Source organism: Botrytis sinoallii (genome assembly GCF_014898435.1).
Source record: "Botrytis sinoallii strain Bc 23 chromosome Unknown BSIN_001, whole genome shotgun sequence".
NCBI lineage: Eukaryota > Fungi > Ascomycota > Leotiomycetes > Helotiales > Sclerotiniaceae > Botrytis > Botrytis sinoallii.
Window position 1 is genome coordinate 25,402 of NW_024066028.1, and position 27,913 is coordinate 53,314.

The 27,913-nt window shown below is 44.2% G+C and overlaps 10 protein-coding genes across 10 annotated transcripts; 4 read left to right on the plus strand and 6 right to left on the minus strand.

Annotated features, from left to right (window-relative positions):
* Nucleotides 1-631: 631 nt before the first annotated feature.
* On the minus strand, nt 632-3,382 carry EAF02_000007 (uncharacterized protein; the record flags this gene model as incomplete). Its single annotated transcript, XM_038896055.1, has 9 exons — nt 632-1,225; nt 1,282-1,355; nt 1,411-1,660; nt 1,716-1,903; nt 1,951-2,041; nt 2,093-2,222; nt 2,303-2,689; nt 2,743-2,854; nt 3,184-3,382. The coding sequence occupies 9 exons, from the start codon at nt 3,380-3,382 to the stop codon at nt 632-634; spliced, it is 2,025 nt and encodes a 674-aa protein (XP_038762914.1).
* Nucleotides 3,383-4,433: 1,051 nt separating this feature from the next.
* On the minus strand, nt 4,434-6,370 carry EAF02_000008 (uncharacterized protein). The gene is made up of 3 exons (XM_038896056.1): nt 6,139-6,370; nt 5,270-6,089; nt 4,434-5,200 (listed from the first exon to the last, which is right to left on the minus strand). Exons 1-2 carry the CDS (start codon nt 6,286-6,288, stop codon nt 5,304-5,306), a joined length of 936 nt encoding a protein of 311 aa, XP_038762915.1. The 5' UTR covers nt 6,289-6,370; the 3' UTR covers nt 4,434-5,200; nt 5,270-5,303.
* A 382-nt stretch (nt 6,371-6,752) lies between these two features.
* EAF02_000009 (uncharacterized protein) lies at nt 6,753-7,628 on the plus strand (the record flags this gene model as incomplete). Its single annotated transcript, XM_038896057.1, has 2 exons — nt 6,753-6,828; nt 6,892-7,628. 2 exons carry the CDS (start codon nt 6,753-6,755, stop codon nt 7,626-7,628), a joined length of 813 nt encoding a protein of 270 aa, XP_038762916.1.
* A 490-nt stretch (nt 7,629-8,118) lies between these two features.
* EAF02_000010 (uncharacterized protein) lies at nt 8,119-10,539 on the plus strand (the record flags this gene model as incomplete). The annotated part of the gene is made up of 3 exons (XM_038896058.1): nt 8,119-8,851; nt 8,899-8,992; nt 9,042-10,539. 3 exons carry the CDS (start codon nt 8,119-8,121, stop codon nt 10,537-10,539), a joined length of 2,325 nt encoding a protein of 774 aa, XP_038762917.1.
* A 223-nt stretch (nt 10,540-10,762) lies between these two features.
* On the minus strand, nt 10,763-11,471 carry EAF02_000011 (uncharacterized protein; the record flags this gene model as incomplete). The annotated part of the gene is made up of 5 exons (XM_038896059.1): nt 10,763-10,799; nt 10,891-10,898; nt 10,953-11,112; nt 11,206-11,230; nt 11,297-11,471. The coding sequence occupies 5 exons, from the start codon at nt 11,469-11,471 to the stop codon at nt 10,763-10,765; spliced, it is 405 nt and encodes a 134-aa protein (XP_038762918.1).
* Nucleotides 11,472-11,942: 471 nt separating this feature from the next.
* On the plus strand, nt 11,943-14,118 carry EAF02_000012 (uncharacterized protein; the record flags this gene model as incomplete). Its single annotated transcript, XM_038896060.1, has 5 exons — nt 11,943-11,994; nt 12,046-12,058; nt 12,127-12,172; nt 12,227-12,359; nt 12,410-14,118. 5 exons carry the CDS (start codon nt 11,943-11,945, stop codon nt 14,116-14,118), a joined length of 1,953 nt encoding a protein of 650 aa, XP_038762919.1.
* A 1,152-nt stretch (nt 14,119-15,270) lies between these two features.
* Nucleotides 15,271-16,505, minus strand: EAF02_000013 (uncharacterized protein; the record flags this gene model as incomplete). Its single annotated transcript, XM_038896061.1, has 3 exons — nt 15,271-15,746; nt 15,801-16,174; nt 16,225-16,505. 3 exons carry the CDS (start codon nt 16,503-16,505, stop codon nt 15,271-15,273), a joined length of 1,131 nt encoding a protein of 376 aa, XP_038762920.1.
* Nucleotides 16,506-17,006: 501 nt separating this feature from the next.
* EAF02_000014 (uncharacterized protein) lies at nt 17,007-18,809 on the plus strand (the record flags this gene model as incomplete). The annotated part of the gene is made up of 5 exons (XM_038896062.1): nt 17,007-17,440; nt 17,490-17,728; nt 17,777-17,888; nt 18,106-18,743; nt 18,793-18,809. 5 exons carry the CDS (start codon nt 17,007-17,009, stop codon nt 18,807-18,809), a joined length of 1,440 nt encoding a protein of 479 aa, XP_038762921.1.
* A 1,644-nt stretch (nt 18,810-20,453) lies between these two features.
* Nucleotides 20,454-23,942, minus strand: EAF02_000015 (uncharacterized protein; the record flags this gene model as incomplete). Its single annotated transcript, XM_038896063.1, has 5 exons — nt 20,454-20,540; nt 20,597-23,010; nt 23,061-23,542; nt 23,670-23,810; nt 23,902-23,942. The coding sequence occupies 5 exons, from the start codon at nt 23,940-23,942 to the stop codon at nt 20,454-20,456; spliced, it is 3,165 nt and encodes a 1,054-aa protein (XP_038762922.1).
* Nucleotides 23,943-24,583: 641 nt separating this feature from the next.
* On the minus strand, nt 24,584-27,619 carry EAF02_000016 (uncharacterized protein; the record flags this gene model as incomplete). The annotated part of the gene is made up of 3 exons (XM_038896064.1): nt 24,584-25,198; nt 25,322-27,083; nt 27,147-27,619. The coding sequence occupies 3 exons, from the start codon at nt 27,617-27,619 to the stop codon at nt 24,584-24,586; spliced, it is 2,850 nt and encodes a 949-aa protein (XP_038762923.1).
* Between the last annotated feature and the right edge of the window lie 294 nt (nt 27,620-27,913).

Consider the following 27,913-nt stretch of genomic DNA (forward strand, 5'->3'; position numbering starts at 1 on the left):
TGCTGGAAGTCATACAACAGTAAGATCTGATTATAATGCCATTATCTATATACCAACTCAAGGCTTTGTAGTGAACATTAATTCACATTCTATGGCATTGCGCTCAAAGCGCTTATCTGATATTGCATCATCATGTATTTATCACTAGTCACTATTGCATGCATATTATCACTACAAAATCGAGCTACGTTCACAATGGTAATGCTTTTATTTCACTCTACCTAAGCTAAGATTTAGCTGATTGATGGTACATGGTTTGTTCAAATCGAAAAGACTCTATCCTATGTCTATCTTGTCCAAAGGAGCAAGAGAATCAATAGGGAGATGGTCACCATATAAATGGCAGACCAGGAGCCACAATGCTCTTTCATGATTGACTAGTAGACAAGAATCCTGCACAACAGTAGATGAAGCCAAATCCCTGCAAAGATGAAGAAATGCCGTAAAACTCCGTGAAATTAGTAGTCATAAACATCAAGACACAACCAGGTTGCCACTAAAGTTTATGCCGTAAAACCGAGAAAGTAAGAAGGAACATGCTGCCCAAATATCATGAAGATGAACGAGTACCACTGTGGCAGTGACTGCGAATGATAATTCTGATAGAAGGGTTTTGTTAATAGTGGGAAGATTACTCAACAACCGCGGCATGACCACTTGGAGTGGGAGTTGCTGAACGATCATCATGAGCCTTGTTACCAACATCAACAGGTGAATAGGGGTAGTATGCTTGTTGAGACGAAGCCAACTGATCAGCTGGTGGGCTTTGCATACCCCAGTATGGAGCCGGTGCATATTGTTGGTATGGAGCATAACTGCAGTATAGTGACGGAGCAGCGGGGCTGCCGGTCAAGTCAGTTGCTACTGCTGGGTTTCGCATGCCATATCCAGGACTAGCAGGATAGCCTGGGTAGTATGCTGGTGCTGGCGAATACGATGTAGCACTACTGTAGTAATGGCCTTGACCATCAGTGAAGACAGTTGAGGGAGCAGCATAACCATAGTACGGACTATAAGCAGTGTAACCGTAAGGTGAAGCATAAGCCATTGGAGACATCTGAGCAGATGGGGAGACTTGTTGCTCTACATGTCGATCAACACGAGGAGACTGGAATGATCGGGTGGAAGACAAAGGCTGCGATCTGGAGGATCTACCTCTGCTACCACCATTTTCAGAGTCCTTTTGAGCAACTCGTAGAGACTTTCCACCGAAAGTAAAACCGTTCTATGGCAATATTAGCTGAGTTAAAAAAAAAAAGGTAAAAGGCATCTCTTGCTTACCTTTGCATTAACAGCATTGACAACTGCAATTGGCGACTTGAACTCGACAAAAGCGAAAGCAAACTTCTCTTCTGCTAAAAACGCGGCGGGTCAGTTTGTGGATATTCAGTAAAGAAGGGGGCAACTCACGTTCAAACTTAGATGCGTTCTCTCGTAGACTGATGTCTTGAATATCGCCATAGTGCTCAAAGAGGCCTCGAATTTGCTGCTCCGAAGTACCTAATGGAAGGTTGCCAACGAAAATTGAGCGACGATCAACATCATATCTTGCTAAGTATGCCTTGGTAGCATCAACTTCTGCGGCAGGTGGTGACTGCTGAGCAGGTGCTGCAAGGCCTGCAATGGGTTGAAGCTTGTAAAGATCATGGTTGCGGAAAGCCTAGAACCAAGTTAGCATGAACACTAAGTGTGTGAAGCATAAAACTTGGACTTACAGATTGAGCATCTTGACCTTCATCGTACATTTCGAACTGAACGATGACGCCTTCGTTGAGGTTGAGTGCAGTACGCTCTACGTGAGAAGCAGTGTAACAAAGTTCAATCTTGCCAAAGCGCTTAAGAAGATCTCTGGCTTCACTCGGAGTGACGACCGGGCCATACTTGCGTTCAATGAAGAAGAGACCTGAAAAGCGTTAGTACGAATGACGTTATATAGAACGACCAACTTACGATGTGCCTTGGCCTTTTCGCAGCGACATGGACGGCCTTTGATCAAACGACCTCTGCCTTCCTTGATAGCTCTCTCAGCATGTTCTTGCTTCTAGTAATAGTCAGATACAAAGAGAAGAAGCACATCATGATAACAACTTACAGTATATTGGCAAAATGCGAAAGGCATATGCTTGTTATCACGGCGAATCTTGACGTAGACAGGACCATATTCGCGGAAGACTTGAGTGACAGCCATTTGAAGAGAGTCTTCATTTTCGGATTGAAGAAGACTGCGAAAGGTTAGTATCAATCACCTAGGAAAATTGTGAAGAAAAAAGAAACACCAAAGGAAAGAAGGTAGAAGACTTACTTTGCAACGAAAACACAACAAGAAGGGGGGTAGACAGCTTGTGCATCCTCAGCCTTGACAACAGTGTATCCACTAAGTCTGTTACCTGCAGCATCGGTTCCTTCAGAGACGTGCTCTTGAACATGAAAGGAGAGCTTGCGCTTGGTTTCACCGTAGTTGGTGTCAACAGCACCAGCGTGGCTTGACTTGGACTTTGATGGTGACAACTCGGAACTGTTGCTTGAGCTTCTTGAGCGCCAAGGACCATGAATATCTCTCTGAGAATGTCTTGGAGCCTTGGGAGTATGCTGATCATGGTTGCGATACTTTGAGCCATTCTTGCTTGGTGATTGAAATGGATCATCAGCATTACTCTGAGAGCCATTGCGAACAAATGGTGGTGAGTAACTGGAAGTATTAGTAGATGAAGAATTAGAAGGCATGTGAGTTTGGGGACTTACAGATTGGAGTTTCTGGAACCACTGGTAGAGTGGTGACCGGAAGATCTGACATTGTCTCCAACATCACTATGATCATCAATGCTAAGACGAGCAACGTTGGTAAGAAGTGCGCCTTTGAAAAAATGTTAGCAAGAGTTTGTGAATGATTAAATCAAGACGAAAGGATTTTGATGAAGATGAAGAACGATGCTAGGATGGCAGATATAAATGAAAACACAGTATACAAGTATAGCGTATAAATGGTTCATATAATTCGGCAACCTTCTTGAGCAAAGATGTATTGGATGCACTCATGATGGTGCGAATTGTGGTATAAAAACATGAAGGGGAGGATGGTGTCTTGCAAAAGTGAAAAAATGCATGGTGCGACATTGAAGGAACATGTTTGATGAAGGGGGAAGACAGTAGAAAAGGAGGCGAGGGGAGAGAAGAAACACGTACCGTCATTGTCAGGAGTCAAAGGAATACCAGAATCACTGGCAGCAGAACTACCATATGTACTAGCAGGCGATGGCTCAATCTGAGAAGAAAGTGCAGAATGCGGACCAGACGTATCGTAACTTGAACCGGAGGTGGATGAGGTTGAGTGCATACCAAGGGCATGGCCACCACCAGTTGAAGAGGGAGTAGCAGGCGACATGATTAAATGGAGCTTGAATACCGAGAAGAAGAAAGTGTAGGAATTATGAATTGAAAAGTAAAAGTATGACAAGCGTTGTGCAGATGTAGCTTAACAATTGTGCTCTGTTGCGGTCAACAGGCCGGATAGAAATTGTACAGAAATCGGCGAAAGAGGAAGGAGAAAAGAGTAAAGGAGGAAAGAAGATTGTCGGAAGGGAGAAGAGATGAAGAGATTGTATGGAAAGAGTCGAGATGGAGGAGGAAACAAGAGAAAAGGGGGGAAACAATGGTATATGTGGAAAAAGTGTGTTGTTTTTGGGAAGAGGAAAGTATCAACAGATTCACAAATGAAGCTTTATTTATATTGGATTTCTAGAAAGTGCGATGGTTTACAATTAAGCGGACACAAGTACCTGGATAGATGGATTATGGATATAACGGCCCGAGTTGGGAAGGAAGGAAAGAGTGAGAAGGGCGAAAAAGGCGAAAAGGGCCAAACGGGAATGAGACGGAAATATCGTCCCAAGGGAATCCTTGAAAGGGGAAGGAACGATGAGCCGGGAATAAATAAGGGTGAGGAGTGGGTGAGGAGTGGGTGAGGAGTGAGTGAGGAGTGAGTGCCTACCTACCTAGTACTTAATACCTACTACCAACCTGCCTACCTACCTACCTACCTACCTACTCAGTATCTACATAGTACCTACATCCATACTAGGTAGGTACATCTAAGCAGGCACATAACGAAAGACACAGACACATCTACGCATAAACACTTAGGCCCCAAAACACCCAGACTTGATACAAAGCATTCATTCCTCCCTACACTTACTTTGACTGATCATTGATCAAAGAAATGATTCTTCATCTTGATCTCACAGGACATTGATGATTCCGGAGCAACTTGAGTCCCTCATAAGTAGGGATGTACCGGTAATTCCTAAGTTTCCTTCCCTTTCAGATGGACTACTAAATAAGACTTGCATGAATACTTCTTAACAAATGATTGATTGGTTCTGTACCGGTATTGATATTGACGTTGGTAATGATAACGATGATGATCTCCCATAGTGACATTGGTATAATAGTTAGAAGCTCTTATAGGAAATCTATTCTTAATCCTCTTGGAACATTCTTTCTATTCTCACTTCCTCACCTACCTATCGAGGTAGATTAAACAATAATTCAATCAATCCATATTGACACGGAACTCATAAACATCTAGGTACGTGTAGGTAGCAAATTCATATGTACCATGAAATCTTGAGGCTCTTCATCTTCGTGGGGAAGTGGTTCCGTCTAAATGCGGGGCTCGATTCCGCGGAAACCGTCTCAAGATCGAAATCGAGATTGCCATCGGTAGCTTGGAACTCCTCATTGATCTCCGCCAACAACTCTACGGTTTGAATTGGATACTACCTAGGTACCTAGTGGTACCTGGTATGTATGAAGCCATTGAATCTCTGACTACAAATTTTAAGATCATGCCATGTCAATTGTGCCCCCCCAAAAAGCAATTCGACTCAATTGCATCAGAATACTTTGCGGCTCTAGATACCGTGGGAATTGCATCGAATTCATTGAAGGGGAAAAATTAAGAAGAGTTTTGACCTTGGTTTCTTTCTTCTCTCTCGGTAAAAGAATGATGCCTTGATCATTCTTGAGAGCTGTCTACCTAGCATTATATTGAAGCTGTCATCTACAAAGTACCTAGTACTTACTTGGTAGATGTTGATTTCTTCATATGCATTTGCCTCTGAAAATAATTGACTACAGTGGACTTCCTACAGTGGCCATTTCCTCTCCCAAGAAATCACAACAGAGTACAGGTAATTCAAGACTTGTATTTAGATCAGCATGATATTGTTAAGAGGGTCGTATTATCTAAGAGCATCTCCGGGGGGTATACCTCATTGCTGTCTATGTATTCATATGTAGTACGTTCATTTAGACTCGTCTTCCTTGAGAGCATCTGCCCATTTTCTGCCGGTCAATTTCTCAAATGCTTCGCGGTACTTCTCAGCTGTTTGCGACTTGATATCCTCTGGCATTGCAACTCCCTGTTTGCCCTTGAGGCCCTCGACCGTCAACCAATTCCTCAAGAATTGTTTATCATAGCTTTCTTGTTCCTTTCCAACTTCGTATTTGGACGCAGGCCAGAATCTACTCGAGTCGGGTGTCAAAACCTCATCTACAAGAACGACTTCGTCGGTTTCCTCGTCCAATCCAAACTCAAATTTGGTGTCCGCAATAATAATGCCACGTTCTGCAGCATAATCCCGAGCAGTAGTGTATAGCTTGATTGCCAAATCTTCGATGCGCTGCGCATACTTCTCACCTACAATCTTGGCTGCCTCTGAAGGATGTATGTTTTCATCATTTTGGCCACCTTCGGCTTTGGTAGAAGGTGTATAGATAGCTCCTTGGGGGAAAGCCTGGGAATTTTGCAAGCCTGCAGCTATTTGAATGCCGTGGACAGTAGATGACTTTTGATACTCTTTCCAGGCGGAACCAGTAATGTAACCACGTACGATGGCCTCGATGGGGAAAATTTTGAGCTTACGTACTTGCATAGATCGGTTTCGGAGAAGTGAGTGTTGGGATGAGGAGATGGAGGAGGGGAGGGAGAGAGTCAGGAAGTGAGTTTTGAGATTAGGGATTAGACCTGTGAGGACCTCAAACCAATGCGCGGAAAGGAGAGTGAGAAGTGCGCCTTTGGAGGGGATACCCTATATAAATCATTAGCTCTGGTCCTTGAGTACGAGAAGGAAAGTATACATTTTCCATAATCACGTCATAAGCTGAAATGCGATCGGATGCAACGAACAGGAGGGTCTTCTCATCAATCTCATAGAGATTTCGAACTTTCCCTTCCGCGATCTTTGGAAGACCATCAAGGGTCAATGTGGTAAGAGCTGAGTCTGTCATTGTTGGGTGATCTTGAGTAAGATTGTTTATTGTTGAATGTTGTTGGATTTGTTATGATGTAGTTGTGTTATGTAAAGTTTAATAAGTATTTCTACTGACTCAATTCATATTTATAAATTTTATTGAAATGCCCCTCATACTCCGAAGTTACTCCGAGTGTAGCAGCAGGACAACCAGCTAGCACGTGCACTTAAAAGCAACAACCCAAATTAACCATGAGAGATAATCAAGGGCAGCCGATCATCGGGAGGGGAGCTTGGGAGCAAATATCAAAGCTTTATTGTACAACCTAGCCTAGGTAATTGCCATATGTAGGCCATATTCACAACAATACACTACTCAACTTACTTCAACTGCAAGCATCCAGTATACTACTACTACTTGACACATATAGGGTTCTTCGAGCACAATTGACAATCCCATTCTTTGTTGATTATACATAAACAATATCAAAAACCTTCATCATGAGGATCACTCCTCCTCTTTCCAAGGGCTTCTTTGGTCGAAGTGTAGATGAGTTTAAACGTTTATCAATAAGTGGTAAATCTTCCAGATAGCTCAACTCTCAAATATAGACAAACTTACTTAACTTAATTTCTATAGCACTCACCGCAGAAGGCACAAGAAGAGCTACATCTCCATTACATCTCGCAAATTTCCACAATCCCGAATCCCTAAAGCGCTGTAAAGTCTTCTCTGATGCTGATATGGGAGGCTTTTCAAAAGTGCATTTCGACTGGGTACCCCCCTCCGAGAACCCAAACCCTAGCTCTTCCGAAAACAAGAATGGGCATGTTAAATTCCATGGGAACATTTCAATAGACCTACCCCCGAACAGACCCCAAATCCAGCGCAGTGGCTATGCGGCTTGGAGAACTCTCGATCAGCCATCGACGATATTTGGGAAATCACTATGGAACATAGATGCGTATGGGTTGCTTGCCCTACGTATAAAAAGTGACGGGAGGAAGTATTTTGTGAACATACAAACGGAATCAATTGTACCTACGGATATACATCAACACAGACTATATGCGCGAAGCCCAGGAGAGTGGGAAACAGTTTTAATTAAGTGGAATGAGTTTGTCCGGACGAACCATGGTGTTGTCGTAGAACCACAAGGTGAAATGTTGAGACAAAAGGTACGGACCGTAGGGATAGGATTAATTGATAGAGTTCCTGGTGATTTCCAGCTTTGCGTGGAAAGAATTTGGGCCACCAATGGATTGAGTGAAGCCGATCTCGAAGAGGATGGCAGAAAGGAAGAAGGTCAATTGAAGAGCAAACATGGCGAGAAAATCAGATGGGGTGAAGATAAACCTGATAAGACTCCTTCATGACCAATTTCATAATCAATTTAATGGATTTGATCGACTTCAGATTGATCTGGCTCATTATACCCACCGGAGCTGGAGCTTCTACTGCATCTACGCAATGACGTCCCTACCAAATGTCGTTGCTTTGCGCGTATACTACTAGGTTGTGAATTGAATCTACCCAATTATCCAATAAAAACTTTTAATGATCTCCAAATTATTCACCCATGAATGTGGTTTTCACGTAGCAACAAACCGTACAATAATTGTGCTATTTGTAAATCATTTGGAGTGTGTACTCTAGCTAGCCCACCCAGCAAGATCTTGCGACAACCGCGTTCGACGCGTCTTCCCTCCTTCCTCAAACCGTAACAATAAATGTATCCCCAAATACAGATTCAAGTCTCAGTTCTCTTGACATTTATCTGATATCATAATTTTGTACTTCCAGTGGGATGTACTTATCAAATATTGGCCTTTCAATGTGCAAAGTAACCGTCGGATTATTTTGACCATGACACGCTATTTGACACCTTCCAAAATCGGTTTGCTCATACTCATAGAGCTATATACAGATGGCGTTGTCTCAACATCTTCCACAATATCTATACTTTCTTTTGTTCTTGCACAGTTGCTACCATCAAGCTCGGTCAAGCAAGTAGGAAGAGCTTCTACCCCACAATATCCAGTCCTCGATTTAGAAGCCTTCGAGACTTTACTCAAGCAACACAGCGCAGCTTCCGGGCATCCAGGAAGGTCGTTGTGGGATCACTTTCTTGCAAAGCTTTGGAAAGTCGACAGTCTAGATGCCTTACATGAATTTTTTGCGAGGCTGAACAATCTCTTGGCCAAGTCCCGGGAGGACATTAAGAAGGATGGTGAAATGGGGATTCCTCCACCTTCAGGGGATATGATACTATTGTCTCGTATATCACCGTTCGGTAGCTTCTTACGAAAAGCTAAGATTGAGTTTGAACGATTAAAGTTCGGCGATGTGCTACAATTATGGACGACTTTCATGAGATGGAGACAGCCGTCAAAGGCATACTGGGCTAGGAGAGGGCGCGTGGTTGGCATCTGGGCTGGCGATAGAGTGCTCACAGAAGGAGAGGAAGATTGGGGGCTTGAGGAGACCGAAACCTTGGCTCACATAGCTTATGGTGGTCTGGAGGAGGAAAACGCCGCTGGGTCGGTCAGTACTGATGATGTGGAAAAGCTTCTCGAATTCCACGTGGAGCAGATGCAGAGTAAGTTTTTGGGATTCATTATCTGACTATTTCTAATAATTTTTCAGAACTGGGTACAAGAATGCCAATCGAGGTGAAATCTAAGCTCAAGTCCCTACTGGATGATAGTATAATCACGCCCAGTTTATCTCACTACCTGACGTGAGTACAACACAACCCCACTTTTCAGTATAAGCTAACAGCCTGTTAGCTTTCTAGATGCATGGAGATCTGGCGACTACCCTTCGTCCTTCGATAGCCTTCATCGCTATTTCGACTACACGATGCAAAATCGAGACCGATTGTTTTACCAATATGCCCTCATGAATCTTGCAGTTCTTCAAGCTGATTTCGAATGTTATGATGAGGCAGTAGCCGCGATGCTGGAAACTGTCTCTACCGCAAGAGAGAACAAAGACATGGCATGTCTGAATTTTGCTCTGAACTGGTTATATCATTTTGGAAAGGCACATCCAAACATCATTGAAGGCTCTGGCTCAACGAGTATGCTAGGTGTTGAGAAAGAGGGGCTTGCGTTCCTACGGATTAAGGCTAAAGAGAGTGGTATGTGGACACTCTGGAGCTCCTCACTGCTCAGTGAGGCAAAGTTGACACTGTCGAATGGGGAGAGTGTGGCGAGCGCTTTTGAGGGCATACTTAAGAGTTCTCATCTGGTAACGGAGAAAGGTATGAAGAGTATGATGGGGCCACAAACAGCTATGCAGTCTTCCTTGTGGGGTCGCCTAGGACTGGTTTGTCTGTCCAAGCAGTATAGTGAGATATTTCTCCGATGTCATGCTAAGTACGGCCTGTTTGATGATACACTGAGGTTTACCTGCCGGATAGCACATTATCTAATGGAACGAGGTTCCTATGACCAAGCAGCAGAGCGGCTAGAGGGTTTAGATTCCAACTCTTTGCGTTCATGGAAGGCCAATCAGTACTGGCTGAGGTATCGTGGAATTTTACGTCTTAGGAATGATCTCTATACCAACAATCTAGAGGGAGCTGATCACATTTTATCCCAGCTACTTCAATGCGACGGTCTTGAAGCGGACTCGGATCTCTCCTTTGAGATCAGCACCCTTCACATTGACTACCTTGTTCGTCGAGCAGACTTTGGTGCCGCGTTGTCAAAATTGGAGCAACTAGCCTCTTCGCTAAAGGAACACGGAGATGATATCAACCTGCGAGTTAAGATACTGACGATGAAAGCTCTCTTACAAAGCAGAACAGGTCGTCCAGAAAAAGGCTTTTCTGTTGCGGTTCGTGCAGCAAGTATAGCTTGGCGAGCACGCTTGATGCCAGCACTTTGGGCCGCAATGGGAGCTGTGGCCAATATTCTGGTCGCACTTTCTGAGTTTCAAGCTGCCTGTCAAATCGTCATCGCCATCATCCCTCGAGCATTGGAATGCGAGAATTGTTCACTTAGCGCGCAGCTTTATTCTTGTCTTGCAGAGTCATTCATGGGGTTGGCAGGACAAGCAGCAGCAGGTGATCCAAGAAGAACCGAGAATTTAACAAAATCCTTGGACTTCCTTGATAGGGCTTTCAAGGAATTCTGTGCTATCGGGGATATCAATGGGCAATGTGAGTCACGGGCTAAGAAAGCAATGGTTATGATGGCTATGGGAGACAAAGCATTGGCAAATGATTATGCCTCATCGTTTTTGGACCTCGAGCAGCAGAGAACTGCGGTGCATATCTAAAGTATGTTTGAGTTCATACATCACCAAGTCAAGCGTGGATAGGTAAGGAGCTTGAGGTAGAAAAAGTCATGATGCAAATGGTAATGGGAAGTATTGTTACGATCAAAAAACTAGACTACATCTAATGAATGCCATTCTATGTTCAACCTCCCGTCTTCCCGAAGACCCCCCATTGTCCAGTGAAGTAACAGAGCAAGCACCAATTCCACACTGATCATTAAATCTACTCCTTCTTGTGGTAGTTGACCTTCTCGTTCCAGCTATCATGTATTATTAGTATTAATCTCGTACAGTTTGATAATGCGGTCCACTAGAGCTCGCTTTCTCGGAATGGATTCAGTAAAAACTTACAAAAGTGTCTACAAATACAATTAGTAACAAATCTTGCAAAATTACAAGGGGATTCAACTTACCTTGTCTCCGTCGCCCCAGAAGAAGTTCTTAGTTCTCATGTTTTGATATGGGTATTCAGGTCTCTCCTCCAAAGGCTCCATGTGGTCCCAATGAGCCCAATGCTCATCCCACAAGATCTTAGCATTGACACTTGCGATGATCAAGCAAGGAATCGTAGCACTACCCCAATAATCAGCCTTGATTTCCTTCCTGCCTTATGATTCCCAACCAGTCTCCCATTCCCCGCACTTGTCCATGTGGTGTATAGCTTACTAGATTGACAACTTCCTCCAGAGATCTGCGGGTTCTGTTAGTATTGCCGCCATTGAATTCCGCGAAATCTTAGGAGGCAGTGTTTACGTACCACTGGTAGCGGCAGCATGGTCCTTGACAGCCTGACGCTCACGGTTGAAAGCGTTGTTCTCGGCGCCGGTGAAAGTGCTCTCGCTGCTGGCAAAGCGTCTTTGGAATGGGGTTCGGATAGATTGAGGGCGGGCAACGCGCTGGGCGGCTGCTCGGGTTGCTCGTGCAGAGAACATGTTTGTTGTTTGGTGGTTGCGATTGTGTCTAGGTTGTAGTGTGGTTAGGCGCCGCGACGCTGTAGAATTATCGTATGTTGCTGCCAATTTGAGTATCTCCACCTTGGAAACAAGAACTTGCCGTTGATGCCTAAGGCATGTATTTGGTCATCGGGAATCGCCCGATTCGGTAGACAGCTTTGGGTTACTGTCACGTGGAGACGTGAACCTTATGCAGATGCACATGCCGGTGAGATTTATTGTTGCGCGAAGTTCTGGTTAAGTCAGGATGAAGTAATGTAAATAAACAGTCTTTGTGTCTCTCTTAACTGTGCGTCGTTCACCGGGAATCATCACATTTGATTCAATTCTTGGGAGATGCATTTGCGAATTACGTATCGAGATTCTCTATCTGGACCCTGGAGGCTGCTTCTTCAGCTCCCTCAAATCGACACGGAAAGAAACGATTAATGCAAACGACAGATAGCAATTATGGACCAAGTCAATGATAGCAATCATGAGCTGAGAATTACAACTTGGAATGGTAAGCGCGTGTGATGTGGTTCACGAATATGCATCACTAACAAAAGCACAGTTAATGGTATCAGGTTGGTGATTTGCAGCTTCGAAAAATAATTGATTTATATGCTGTAAACTGACATTAAAAAATGAGCAGAAATCCATTTGGTTATCAACCATGGCGAGAGAAGAGGACCTTTTCTGTGAGTAGTCATGAATGAATCCGTTGTGAAAATGCACTCTAATTTATGTGCAAGGCAATGTTCGATATCCTCGAAACTGATATTTTAGTGATGCAAGAAACCAAAATTCAGCGGAAAGATCTCAGAGATGATATGGTTTTAGTGCCAGGCTGGGACGTCTACTTCAGTCTTCCAAAGTACAAGAAAGGTATGCTGATTTTCTTACTTTTTGGATTTGTACTCACATTATGACATAAGGATATTCTGGAGTTGCCATCTATACAAGAAACTCAGTGTGCGCTCCAATACGTGCTGAGGAGGGTATCACGGGAGTTTTAACTCCTCCCAACTCCACAACCAGCTTCCGTGACCTCCCAAAGGATCAGCAGATCGGAGGATATCCCACAGGCGCTCAACTCCAGGACTACTTCCTCGATGCCGCAACTCTGGATTCGGAGGGAAGATGTGTTATCCTAGAATTCCCTGCTTTTATCCTCATTGGTGTATATTGCCCTGCGAACCGTGATGAAACTCGTGATGAGTTCCGCATTGGCTTCTTGAATGCTCTCGATACGCGAGTACGCAATCTTGTAGCACTAGGAAAGAGTGTTTTCCTGACTGGGGACCTTAATATTATCAGAGAGGAAATCGATACAGCCAATGCAGAGGAGAAATTGAAGAAAGAAGGGTTAACAGTGGATGAATACATATCGACACCTGCTCGCCGACTATTCAATCATTTGCTCATCGGAGGAAAGGTAATCGGAGACAGAGATGAAGGAAAAGAGCCACAAGTCATGTGGGATATATGCCGCGGCTTTCATCCTACACGGAAGGGAATGTTTACCTGCTGGGATCAAAAAATGAACGCCAGACCTGGAAACTTTGGCTCAAGGATCGATTACGTTCTATGTAGCGAGGATAGGAAGAATTGGTTTCAAGATTCAAATATTCAGGAGGGGCTCATGGGCTCGGACCACTGTCCCGTTTTCGCTACCTTGAAGCCTAGAGTGGAGTTAGATGGTGTCGAGATCGATATCCGCGATGTAATGAGTAAGGATATGTTTAAGAATGGAGTGAGAGTGCGGGAGTGGTCGATGAAGGATCTACTGCCAACCTCTGCCAAATTAATTCCAGAATTTGATCGAAGGCAGAGTATTCGTGACATGTTCACCAGAAAGTCTACCAGCTCGACGACGGCTGCTTTGCCCTCGAATTCGTCCAATGCTGGAAACGGACTAGAGTCGGCACAAACGGATGGGTCATTCAGCATATCCAATAATGTTAGTCCATTCAGAGCATCTCCTACTAAAATAACTTCTCCGGCAAAGCCCTTCATATCATCATCCTCGCCTACACCAGTCAAGAGGTCCACCGATGCATTGCAACTAGTGGCACAACCATCAAAGCGCAGTAAGGTCGAAGCCAAAACAAACAAAGGACCTTCTAGTGGAAGGGGGAATAAGGGGCAATTGGGAAAAGGCCAAAGTAGTTTGATGGGGTTTTTTAAATCTAAGACGCCGCAGACAGCACAGACAGCACATCAGGCAGATTCTCCTTCCTTATCTACGAGTGATTCTTCAACAGCAACACCTGCAGAATCGGTGGGTCAGGAGTGTCTTGCTGGCTGTAGTACAGAAAATGACTCGCCCCCTAAGGCCGAGGGAAACAAAAATAACGACGAGGAAATTGAGAAGTCATATGAATCACGACAGGACAAAGAAGTACACGACCCCATAGTAGCGAAAGAATCTTGGTCCAAGCTATTGACTAAACGCATTCCACCCAAATGCGAACACAAGGAGCCATGTATCAGCCATATAACGAAGAAGCAAGGCGTCAACCGTGGTAGATCTTTCTACATGTGTCCTCGACCTCTGGGACCATCAGGTCAGCAAGAAAAGAACACAGAGTGGCGCTGTAGTACATTTATTTGGAGTAGTGAGTGGACCGGGAAGGAAACTTGAGACTGGAAACTTAAGATTAGAACCAGCGCAGAAGGCAGGAAGTAAGAATGAACAAGTGGCGGGAAGAAGGAGATGTTTACCTTACCCGTCATACCAATAGTATAATAACATAATTCCAGAATATCTATGTACACACACATGCCGGTCTACTATGGTATCTACGTTTTATAATTAGTCACAAAAGGGATTCAAGAAGCAGACATTGTATAAGGTGACAGTGATACATATCAAAGAACACCCATTTCACATAAATCTGTGTATATCCTAATGTCAACTTCTACCTAGGTACCCATCATCATCTGCTTTCATAAATTTCATGTCTTAGCCTTGTCTAAGAGTGAGCTTCAGCATATGCCCGAGGTCCCCGAGATGAGTCTTCACTCCTTAGAAAAGAAAGATTCTCGCTTCTCAGATTCACTGAGTCCACAATTCACTATCATGCCAGTTTACTTGATACTAATTCACTTTGATAGCCATTCGCTTGAATAAGCATTCACTTTATTATCCATCCTTCACAACGACCAGCCCCCTTAGTGGCGAGAACTGGGATTAGGGCAAGCGAAGAATATTCACCAGCCCCCCCAAAACTCACACACAATCGCACAAATTGGATCCCCACGGAAAAACAAAGTGAATTGTAATTATCAGAATGAAGATGAAGGAGAAAATATTGAGATTTTCGTAACGATGAATGGTGTCATCGAAGGCACATAGAAAAAAAAGCACAATTCATTGTCACAGAGCAGGAAGCAATCAGAGGGTATCATGAAGTTTAAAAAGTCTTTTCTGTATATATATAATATAGACCATGTAAACTGTATGCGAAATCTAAGTACAGCTTTTAGTTCCAACCATTCACCAAATCCGTATTCACAATCCATCCAATGAATTGGATTCCATTCCTTTCCATTCCACAGGCTCGATCTCAGAGGAACAAACTGATATGGCAGCTTGTGGATCCGAGAAACTATATAAACATGAAAGAAAAAAAGAAGAAGAAAAAATATGTACATGCAATGAGTGCAGTAATGATCGCAGTAATGATAGGACATCAAAGTCCAAATTCCAACTCCTTTCCATAAATCGTAAGTCGTGAAACACAGGTCACGCCATGAAGAACTGACGAGTGCGTGATATTTGAGAAGAGAATACCTAGTATTGTTGTTGGGGGGAAAAGAAGGTGTAGAGATCCTGTTGCTGGACTGTTTGCCAAGCTTCTGTTGGCGCGAAGTTCATACCCATTGGTTCGTCACCATATGAAAGTCTGCAGTGCTCAGGCTGAAGCTGTTGCTCTAGTAAGTTGGAGTGATCCATGTGAATATTGAGCCCAAACGTGCTCATTGTACCCATACTAGTATCATCAGTAGAGTCGTGATTTAAGAGTGGATAGTTGATGGAGGGTGCGGTGGTGGTGGTGTTGGAATTGATATTGTGAGGTAGCTGGTTGGCGCTTGATTTATTGAGAGTCTTCTTGGATACACGACGCTTCTTCTCACTCGGCTTTCTGGGGGCGTATTTGTAAGTTGGGTAAGCCTTCTTGTGAGCTTCCTTCAACAAATCGGCACGGATCTTGTACTTCAGGCGCCGCTCCGGAGTTTCTGCAGCCCACATTCCAGCAATAATTGAAGCTGGAAAATGGTTAGAAGGTTGAAGTAGAGCGCGTAACAAATGGGAAAACTTACAGATCTCGTTGTTGGTGATACCTGGATAGGCTTTCTTGATGGGTAGATGATTGTCCGCACGATAAAGAATCCACTCATTAGCTGGACGTGGGATCTTTGGCTTGAGACCAGTGGGTATGGAGGATGAGGCAAGATGATTTTTTTCTGGAGTAGAACAAGGAGTGGCTCCAGTATTTTGAGGAAGGATAGAGCCATTTTCATCCCATGAGCCATTCATCATTCTTCGTTGCTCAATCTGAAGAGGTTCTAGACACAAATTGGCGAAACCTGCAACAGCCAACATTTGTTTATGCTCAAACTCATCTAATGGAGCAAGGAACATTCTGTTGATATAGGCATCTCTGACGAAAACACCCTTGCGATCGGTGTGTTGCCTGCAATTGTTTGTTAGATGGGACATCGATATGAAGCAGAGAGAACATACTGGTAAAAATGAAGTAGAATTTGACGTTCGGGTGTTCCGATACTCATATATTCGTAATCTCGCAGCTCACACCATGGGTTAATGTCGAGTGCGTTATACAAATCTAATTCATTGATAAAATTGCGCATTGCATTATATATCTCCTTCGTCAGCCCAGGAATCATATAAGCTTCCACAGGAGTAGTATCGACTGCGGGATAAGGCACATTTGCGAGCGGCGTTTCGAGAACAGTGCCGTGATGCGGTACCCATTTTCCTAGTCGGAGAGAGGAGAGAGACATATTTGAAATGTAAATGCGACAATGTTTTAGAAAAGTCTCAATGTAATGTTTCAAAAAGAAAAGAAAGAGGTAATGCACTCCGTCTGATCTTGGTTGTGAAAGAGAATTGAGTAGAGGTGTAAATTCAGAAAATGGTAGTTGTCTGTAAATCAGAGGATGTGGATGGAAGTATATCTTTTCGGACGAGAAGGAAGTTTAAATAAAACATTATTGGCAGAATCTTGCGGCTTGAAACCCCTCCTAGCGAATTTTAATTCATCTTCTGAAGTGTTCTTTGTTCAAGAGTGAGTGTAATAAAGGTGAGGATAAAGGTGAATAGCTCGGTCTATGAACATGAACACTGCGGAGCCAGAAATGACTAAATCGCCATCTCAGCTGCCATACCCTCAAAGATTTGTAACTTCTATAGATCGATACTGCAAGTCTTCCTTCAACCTACATGGAAATATCATACACATTTACCCACATTCATACACATTATCGTTATCGCAAGGCGCAGGAATGCAACCACAAGCAAAAGCTGATGGAGATGTGGAGACATCATTCAGACGATCTAAGATAAACGCAGCGGATGCCCTCAACTATATGAAAGACTTTTCACAAGAATTCCAGCGGCCAGGTTCCAACACAATAACCCAGCACGCCGTTTCGGAAATAAATCCTATAGTGTATGATGTTGATTACACCGTGATGCATAATTCTTCTCAAGGGACAGGAGGTGAAGGGCACATTCGAAAAGACAAAATGACCACGGAGCAACGTCACTCACAAAGAGATTTATCAAATGTTGTTAGGCACGGAAATAGCCTCGCCAATAGCTTTATGAAAATTGAAACGGGTCTTCTTGGCTTGCGTTTTGACGGACGAGGTTCAGCATCATTTAGAGAAAAAATCGCTGCAGGTCAAAGGATTGCCTTGCGAATCTACATACAGAAGTGAGTATCGAGACTCTTGTTCCTGAATATTACTGATAAAAGATTCCAGCGAGATTAAAAGGCGAGCAGCTGATTTGGGACTGGTGAAACTCGGAAGTTGCGAAACCTCGCTCATAAGAGATGTGGCAAAGCGCATAGTTGAGCGTGGCAGAACAATGACTCAAGCAGAGGGCAACGTGCTTGCAGATGACATATTTCAGCGAGAGTTCAAACCCGATGTTGAGGACGAGTCAGGTGTAGGATATATAGAGCCGTTCTTGAAGAGGAGTAAAGAGATACACAATGAGAGTAAGCTCAGCCCATGTTTCCGTGTCAACTTATACTAATTCATTGCAGTCTCAGAGTTGATTTGGAATCTACAATTTGATCGCACTTTCGCGAGAACCATGTCACATCTCCTCCCACTCAACTACAACTCTTGGGCAAAGGAGACAACAACACCAAAGGGGTTAATAAAGAGAAAGCGTCTGAGAAGAATCAAGCGGGGAAGGGGATTGCATGGATACTATTGGGTTGAGCTCTAATTATGTGTTGCCAGATTAAGAGCTGACCTGAGCAGGCACTATAGATATAATCCGCAGTGTTTTGTAGTTATACGGAAATCTTCACGCCTGATTATCTGAATTTGCTTGATTTCTAAGCCCTTGGAGAGATACCAATGCTAGAAGAACCTTCCCCGAGTACCTTGCTCTCTTATGTCTCCGCATTGGTACCCTAATTGTCGATGATAATCTTTCCGACCTCAACTGGACATTTGAAACCAATGAAGAAGTGACTGTCTGTCTTTGCCAAACTTCTCCACCAGAGATCGGTTCGTTTCCACCGCACATCGCCAGAACTCTCTTAACAGATTTGGACATCATCACCTTTTGTGGTGCTCAAGGCTACTTGCCAGCTGCGACTGCTGCCAGCATTGTTCAAGTTTGGAACCGTGTGCATCCAATGGCCAACATGGCTATTCAAGGCACTCTCCCTGTTACACAGCACATTGCTTCCACTCAGAATGCATATGGTGCCTGGGAAATGCCTTCCGGTGTCATCGTTGCTCCACCTCCGAAGCCAGCTTTCGATCAGCCTCTTGCTTACACTCCACCTGCTCTAATACCAGGTGCAGCAGGATCATTAACTGGCTCACTACCACCACCTCCTCCTTGGTCCACTGGTATGATGGCTGGATACTGGGGTCACGATAGTGGTACTATCGACCTCAGTGCACTTGACACCCGATTCGACCAATTTAACCCTACCTCTCTCGCTGATGCAGGCGGCCTCTATATGCCTGACGATGCCCCTTCACCACCACGTGAGTTAATTCGACCAGGCACTTGAAATTACCATACTGACTGCTTTAGTCTTTGCAGACTTCTAGTTCCTTTTATATATTCGTTCGAACTTTCGTGGTACCGATGTTAATCATCTCGGCTCCACTATCAACACACACCAGCATGGAGCTACCCCAAAATTAAGGAGTTGGATGAATGTTTATACTCGCTGGCGCAGCATGTCTTTAGATGAAATACTTGGTGCATTTTCCCCGGATTCTTCTAACATTAGAACTTGGAGCCGTTATTACGCTTCAAGCCTCTTCGTTTTCATTCCGAGTATATAGTTTTTATTCTCAGTATATAGTTTTCAGTCTCAGTACATCGATTTCATTTCTATTTGTTTATAAGTTGGAAATGGTATATACTCCAAAATGACCTGCTAAGCATCAAGCTCGCTGGTCCTGTATATTTCCAAAAGGGTTAAAGGTTTCGGTTGATCCATTAACATCGCATTAAATTTGGGGTTTCTTTCTCTATAGGCTCGTTTGAACTTTACAAAGAGTTATCTTTTGTTAGAACTTTGAAAGAACTTGGAGATGGAAGAGAATACTTCTTCTGATTAAACAAATTCTCTCCTTCTCTATGAAATATATGCAATGAGACATATGATAAGTCTTGATAGTGATAGTTGGTGATGTCAGGCCGGTGTATTTTTCCCTTTTATTTCCTACCACATCCAAGAATTACATGTCGTAAGAATAAGCATGTGGAGATACAAGCACCAATTACTAAATCGGCGTACCACTAATGCGAGTACGTAACCTTGTGCTTACCTTTTGTAGACATTACATTAGTCTCTTTCAAGGTGTGGGGAGTTAACTTGGTAACGACAAGGATAAATACGAGCACGGAGTACGTGATTTGAGATGAGGTTTGAGATGAACTGATTTGCAATCGCTTGAGTTTTTGTTAATGATAGGGGTACATTTTGGGAACCGAGATAGTTAGAGATGGTCAACCACATAATGTCACACGATAGCATTGATTAGTTACTAACGTTTGATGTCGTCCAGATTGACTTCTCAATCTTTGATAGTCTCATAGTTTTATGGGAATTCTCATCTCAACATGTAGAAGGTCTGTGTGTCAATTCTCATATAATCTTAAATATTCTAAACATCACTTATTATAGACTCAAGTCTGCAATGCCAATCTTTGAACCCGAGCTCGAACACTCCTCTGCTATTATTCCGAAGCCCTGGCGCCGAATCAGGGGTATTTCCAGCTGAATTGGTGGAGATGGTGTCTAACAAGCAACACACATTATGAGCCAATCAGATCCTTGCAAACTTCCTGCTGGTATAATGATATCGTCTTGGAAATTAAAAATAGATGCCTTCTGTTATACTCGTCGAACTTACCATTTCAGCATTTCAAGGTTTCGTTATGTACTGGATAATTGATAGTCGATTAAGTCTTTTCAGATTTTGCTACCTCTAGAAAAGATAATTAGGTGAAAAGGGTGATGTACAAAACTCAGAGGATTCATTTTACTTTTGTATCAAGAGTGTTTTCACGAATGTGTTTATTCCCTACAAGTGCCATCATCTTCCATGAATGGACTGCTACGAAGTCTGGATATCACACGCCTATTAAAAGAATAACCGTACAGCCCTTTTGCTTCCTCCCACCAAAGCGTAATGCTCAGCCGGCCTGTAAGGAGCCATCGTCGACCACTGCCATAAGATCTAGTCTTCCAAATAAGATATCTTTCGCATCTCACCCAATCTCTTCCTCGCCGCCGACAAATTGTTTTCGAGTTGTAAGATTTCAACCTGTGAGCGTAAGCGTTAGTAGTAATCCAAAGAAACTTTTGTACAAGAGAACTTGCCTGCTGCTCCATTTCTCTGACTTTGAACTCATGCGCCCCAAGCTTGGCATAATCTTCTCCTTCAACATCCTGATCTCGATCTTTGATCATGCTCTGCACTTGTCTGACAAGAGTCCTGCAGGCTGCGCCAACAGCCTTACTAGCTTGCTCCAAGCTCTCTTGGCTCTTGCTCATGAAACCGGCTTTGACTCTGCTAGCAGCGACCAGCTGAGCTGTGGAGGCTGCAACATCATTGGAAGCAACGATAAGTTGTTCCGGACTGTTGCGCCCAGAAAGAACTCCATCTGCAGTCTCGATCAATGTATTGGTTGATGTTGCCACTGCTTTGGCGGCAGAGATGAGACCCTCAGTCCATCGGTTGTTTTTCTTGTAGAAAGCTGTTTTGGATGACGAGCCACGACCAGCCTGAACAATTTCTTGTTGAGTAACAGTAGCCGCTTTGATCAATCTGGCAATAGCATTTGTAACCGCAATAGCAGCATCAAGTATTGAATCGTGTATCTCAAGTTTGTATGTTGAGTATTGATCCTTGGGTTTGGACTTGAGCTTTGCTAGACGTGCAGCGGCAGCAGCGATTGCATCAGCGGCCTTGGTAAGCTCGTTGTCAACCAAATCTCCCAAGTCTCCTTTATTGTTCGTAAGTTTACCGCTATTTGGCGCAAATGTGTCTGCAAGTTTGTTCAAGCGTTGCAGATGGATTTGTACCTCATTGTTGCTATTGATTACAACCTCAGTTCGTTGCATTGGATCCATGCCATCAAGTCGGAAACTTTGCAGGGCACGGAAGAATGTAACAGTAGACTGCGCTGATTGGCGCGCACCATTGGTAAGCTGGTCGGCCTTCTTGTCGTCTGTCGCAAGCCTTGTGAGACCCTTGGTATTGCTAAGTACGTCGGAAATGGAGCTGGCAAAGACGTTGATAGTTCGAATGATTTCAGCATGAGTACTGTTTGGACCATCCGCTATGAAATTGTTGAATGCTGTGGCGAATTCAGTAGCACTTGCTGAAGCTTTTTCAATTTGCGAAAGGACATAAGATGGGGTTGCATTCTGGTTACCAGCTTGCATAGTGGAATCAAGCTCGTAAATAGCGTCATCAACACGTTGAACTCCACTCTGAAGCACTGAATCGATAATGTCGTTGATTTTGTCAATATTTGAGAGGAGCATAGCATCAATCTCTCCATCTAAAGCCTGATCAGTGTCACCTTTCGACATCTCGAGCTCATTGAGTCTGATTAGCGCGTCGTCCAAACTTTGCTTGTAAACCTCCAATTCGTCCTCCTTATCCTTGAGCAGTCTTTCGGCATCCGAGCCCCCTTCGCTGTATTTGGCTTGAACATCCTGCAACGCTCGGGTCTTGTTGCGAAGAGCCTCCTCGAGATCTGCCATTTCACGATTGTATTTGGAAAGCATTGTGGACAATTCATTGCCCTTGCTTCGCTCCAAATTGTCCGCACGATCGAGAGCCATACGAAGCTCGCGCTTAAGCTTTTCAACTTCCTCCCGATTTCCACCGGTGAGACGGTCTTTCTCATGTAAAGCTCTATCCCTTTCTCTGATCATATCGGCGAGCTCAAGATTCTTGGTCTTGATCTCTCGCTCCAACTTTTCCCGCTTGTCGATTGCTTCCTGAGCTGAAGCTGCCTTCAGCTGAACACTCTTGAATCTTTGAAGTAGGTCGAGATGTTCGTGTCGCAATTGTGAGTATAGCTTCGCGAGTGCTTCATATTTAGTCCTCCAAGTGTTGACTTGCTCTTGTAAAGCTTTGATTTGATCCTCTTTACTTCCAATCTGTTGCCCATAACTGTTCTGCAGCTGCGTGAGCTCATTCTCTAGTGCCTTGATCTTCTGATCAAATTGTTGTAGCACAAGCTGATCCCTTGCGTACTGTGCTCGAGCCTCAAAGTTCTCCCGTTCGAGCTCCGCCAGACGACCATAAGTTTGCTGTTGAGATTGTTGCAGCATCAATTGTTCTTGCTCTCGTCTTTGCTGCTCAGCCAGTTGACGCTGCTGTTCTTCATAGTTTTGCTGCGCTTGAAGTTGTGCTTGTTGTTGTGCTAACATTTGTTGTCTTTGCTGCTCTGCTAGCACTCTCTGTTGTTCCTCATACTCCCTGTTTTGTCGATCCTGTTCACTCTTCCAGAACTCGCCAATTTCATCTGGCTCCTCTGTCTTAGGGGGTTTCGGGGGTGTAATTTGCCTCTCAATCTCATGCTTCGGTCGCTGAGGTAATTTGGGAGCCGAATCGTCTTCGGAAAGGAGATTGGGTGGATCTTGTGGTAGCTTTGGCACAGTAATCAAGCTCGTGAGGTATCGGAGGTTAGAGCATTCGTAATAAAACTTTACAAGGCGGTGATGTTGGGAATCGTACTTTTCTCTCAGGGGCGCAAGAGCATCTTCATCACCAGTTGCTGCAGGTCACGTCAGAATACGACAGTTAGATGTGAGCTTCCTAACATACTTGTGTGCATGGCCCGTAACATGCTCGTGATGAACTTATAGATTCCATAACTCTCTTGAACCAATGGAACCAAGGCCGATATTCTGCATTCATTGTGGCCTCCATTTCGAAAATGCGCAAAAATCAGTTTCTGAAACCTTTCGATTTTATCCTGCAAAGTCATAAGATCTGAAATGGTTTCGTAACCTTCATTTGGGTCGTTGATCCCCTTTAAGCTGATGTACTCCTCGTATTCAAATGTTCCATTAAAGTCAGGATGCTGTTGGTGGAAGTTCAATTTGGACATCAAAAAGTTGACATATTCTTTTATCAGAGGTCCATAACCCCGCATACCTTCGCCAGACATGCCTCTACTCAAACTGTCGAGCCAACTTCGATTCGCCATAGCTTCACGCAAAGTCGATGGATGACCCTCTTGTAAAACCTTGTGAACGGTAATCAACGCCTTGAATGTTTGGACTTCATCTGCAAGAATGGGTTGCCTGTAAAAACGATTTGAAGTTAGTCATTGCCGTCTTTTTCCAGATCAATGAATCATTGGAACCCCATGAGCTTCTAATGCCCGGTAGGTTGTCTTTGCAATTCATGTACAAAAGGGTTTAGACTGACACTTTCATACCAGCCCAGAAGGCACCCGAGCTGTTATGGTCCCATGTATAAACAATACAGCTACGAACATGTTTGCGTTTCGGCGCGGTCTCCTCGATGCTTGTAGCTTTCCGAATGTTGATCGCAAGTTCTGCCTCGGACCTGATCGAATGTAACAATGTCAGTACAGTTCATAATTTGCCAATAATAGGGGATAGAAAGCTTGAGAAGCCCGAAATTCCCGCAAACTTACTTGGTATGATCCACGTTTCTGGCAGATGTCGCGTACGACATAGTTGGGAGCGTCTAGAGCGCAAAATGTACGACAGTATAGAGGGTAAATATGAAAAGAATTATCTAGGTTGAAGTGTCGAAAACACCAAAAGATTAATAAGATGAAGGTGTTGTACCGAAATATTGATAATGTATACTGTTCTGGTACTGGCCGGTAGCTTGCTTGTACGGGGGTAAGTTTTAGTGGAGCTGCGTAATGGGGCGGCTGGCGGTCAATTTTATGCCATGGAGCCCGCTCCAGCTGTCTGTGTTGTGGCTGTGCTGCATACGAATCAATGATGCACGCCCAGGAAATCCATGGATACCCTAATCTTCTTGCAAAGTCATCCATGGATATTAATGCAATCTCATCTCATGACAATAAAACGTATTATTACTAGAACTGAAGCGTTGTGATGTAATCTTGTATTTATGCTTGTATTTATGAAATTACTTTGATATTGGTATTTCATCGTTCATTGCATATGTCCGTCCTGTTCCTACCTACCATTGCTATAAACCATACAACGCCCTGCCAAATGTAGGATAACCAAGTCCTCATTTCCTATATGATCCCAACAAATTTGTATTTATACTGCGCCACTCATGCACCAGACGTATTCGAAAGATCAAGGTAAAAGCCAAACATCCGAAATCATAACTCAAAGACCTGCATCTTCATCAACAAAAGTGCTTTTAGTCCGAGCTTCTCGCTCCTGTGCTGCCATCCACGAGGGTAACTTATGCCCATCTTCCTCGGGGCTAGTTGAGGCGACTCGACGTGGGTATCGCCTCTTTGGAAGTTGGGGTGGCTCATGAGCAACGGAAGTAGCGGGCGAAGGAACATCTGTCTTAGGTTGTTGGTGTTCTTCCAGCGTCTCGTCCACATCATCTACCCATGGCTGCATATATTGAGGGGAATCTTCGGTTACCGGCGTTGTTGGTTCTGATGGTGCCGACACAACTAGGAGACCATCGTCTCCAGTATCAACATTTTTCCGAGAGTTACGTCTGGGTAAAGGAGGTGGTGGAGCAGTGTGATGCTGCCGTCTGGTAGGTGATTCTGTTTGGTGCCTTTGTTGCAAAACAGGGGGAGGCATTGGCTTCCGCTTAGGCACGGGGATAGGGGCTGTTTTTGTCTTCTTGTCTGGTAAAGGTAAGGGAACTCCAGGAGGAGGTAGCGGTTGTCCACGGCCCATGACGCGCGGCTGGGTTGGTTCCGTTGACTCTGATGAGTTGCCTCCCCTATGCTCATTACGTCGTTGGAGAGCGTTCCACTATAAAGCTAATGTTAGTCTACATTCAAGGAACATGAGTATACTCAGGATGGACGATTTGTGGTTTCATAAAGTAGATGCACTAGCGAAGCATTGCTCAAAGGGGATTCGTGATAAACTTACACCCCAGGTTTTGGCTGTTGCCGCTGCGTTGGTAACAGCGGCAAGAGACAATCGTTTGGTCTCCGAGGTCGAGGATTTTGCTGAAGATGTGGTATTCTCACGCTTCGGAGGAGCCAAACCTGTAGGAGTCGAAAATTCCGACTTTATTGATGCAGTGCTCAAACTCGCAGGACTCGAGGGGTAAGAGTTTATACTGGATTTATCGGTGAGCAATGATGGCTCTAAAGAAGCTTGCGGTATTGAATTGCTCGTAGAAGCTTTCTCCGAATGTGAAGAGCCTCTCGAAGATGATGAGGATTGGCTGCTACTCAGTTTAACATTTTTCGGTCGACTGGGAGACTCAGCAGGAATTTGTGCAGGGAGTTCTGTCTTTGCAGACAATTTAGCCATAGAGATTGCCGCGTGATCTCCACTGGGAGGGCTCGAAGGCTTGAATGCGTCCGCGTTAGTTATGTCAGTAGTGACCACTGGAGAAGAGGCGTTGGCGAAGGATCCCGAACGAAGGGCCCGTGGTTTGTCGCCCGTCGAAGGTCGCACATCAACCCCTGTGGAAGAGCTACCAGACAATGGGCTGACAAGATTCGAAGTAGATTTTATGCCTTTGCGTGAATGCATCGTAGTCGAAAGGTTGGTATCAAGCACAGGAGCGCTATAGCTCTTTTCTATATGTGGTGCAAGTGGTGTAGAGTCGTCGTTCTCGGCTTCTAGAATCTCTACCTCTTCTACGTCTCCATCCTCAGCAGCAAGAGTTTCGGCATCATGAGAACGTTCGGCGCGTCGGTCATCTGCCCAGATGCCACCTCTCCATAGCTTGTCTACAGTACTGGCAAATGGCGAATCATCCCAATTTGGGAAGACTAAACTCTCAGCAATAACTTCCTTGATCCTGTTCTCGATCTGGCGAAGAATCAATGTGTATGTAATCTGCCGTGAGCTCACAATGGGCTCTATTGTCATATCTATCTTTGGCATGGTCTCAAATGTAATCCATAGCCTATTTGAGGGAGGCGGCTTAATTCGGAGAAGAATGTGCCCCTCAATCTTCTTCAAGACAACGGCTAACAGTAAATCCACTTCTCGAGCTTTAAAGCGAGCGCCGAGCTCAAGGCGAGCTATGGCGGCAACTTCGAGACGAAAGTTACCTGTATAGCGGACATCAGCCTCTACGATAAGCTGTCCATCTACGGTTAAATCCTTCAAACGTGGGTTCGTGATCACTGGTGCTGCCTCTCCCATATCCACGTTGCGAAGAGTAATTTGCCTTAAAAAGTTGGGAGTTTTGACTCTTGATATCTTCTTGGTGATCTTTGCGCGAACGAAATCCTCAACTTCCGGTGTCTTATACAGCGCAAGAAATATCCGGCCAACTAAAGCATTAATCCATCTTGTCTGAAGGTGTTCTTCGGACGAATGCAGCCTCTGGACAAGAGTGATGATATCTTTCACATCATACTGCAACGGAACCGGTGGTTTTGGGGTCGATTCCGACTCTTGGTTTCGCAGAAGTGCGAAATAGAAATCTTCCTTATCAGAACAATTCTCAGAAAACAAATAGAAGGGTTGAGATGGCTTGCCGTCGGCAGTCATCTCTCCAACACCCTGCTTCCTTGACAAGCAAATGGCATTTCTTTTAATGAACAATTCTCCTTCTGGTGTAATATCATTCAGTCCCGAGTATATGCTAACATCGTGATGTGCCAAAGACACTACGTAGCGAACTTCGAGCTGCTCATCATCATCAAACAGCATTAAATGTCCATGCCTAGCATAATCGTCAGTATACCCTGAATATATCGGAGAAATCGAGCTTTTCCGCGGGAATTACCTCAAGACCACGTAAAACACATTGCCGCCTTTTTTCTGCGGTTTCCCCGCTGTCTTATTATCTAATGGCCCATTGTTTGTCTTCCTCTCAAACAAGCTTCTATACATGCTCTGATAAACGCTGGGACTGGGCGCAGAGACTGTAGTTGATCCAGTGGGCGTTGTTCGTTCTGGCGGCTTCCCATTCACTCCGCCTGGTGAGTATTCCCTACAGATTGCGAAATACCCAGCAGCTACGTCCGCTTCATGGTTGTTGTGAAGTTGAAATTTCTCGCCCAGGGATTTCTGCGCGGATTTGATAGCATCGACATCATCACCAGGTCGAGATATTGGGTCGTAATCTTTTCGTGAATCGGTGTCGTCGCGATCTGGAAAGGTAAAGTATGCGTGAAGTAATATGGCTATTACGACGAGGGGAAGAAATGTGAGACCACCTAAGCAATAGATGAAAAGAAACCATGTTAAACCTCCCATTATGATATCGCCTTCATGTATAGAGACGAAAGGGTTATAATTAACGGACCATCTCCATAAAATCAAGTAGTAAATTCTGGTGAAGTGTAGGAGGAAATAACATTTGGGAAGTTGATGTTTAACAATTCAAAGAAAGCAAGGCATCTAAAACATGTGGCGACGTCAGACCTGTAAACGCCGGACAATCCTTGGGATACCTTTCTGGAGAATTATTGACGGTGAATTTGATTGTAAAAAGAAATAATTGAAAAGTTATGATTTTCCTAATGTTAATAAAGGCTGTTTCTCTCATTC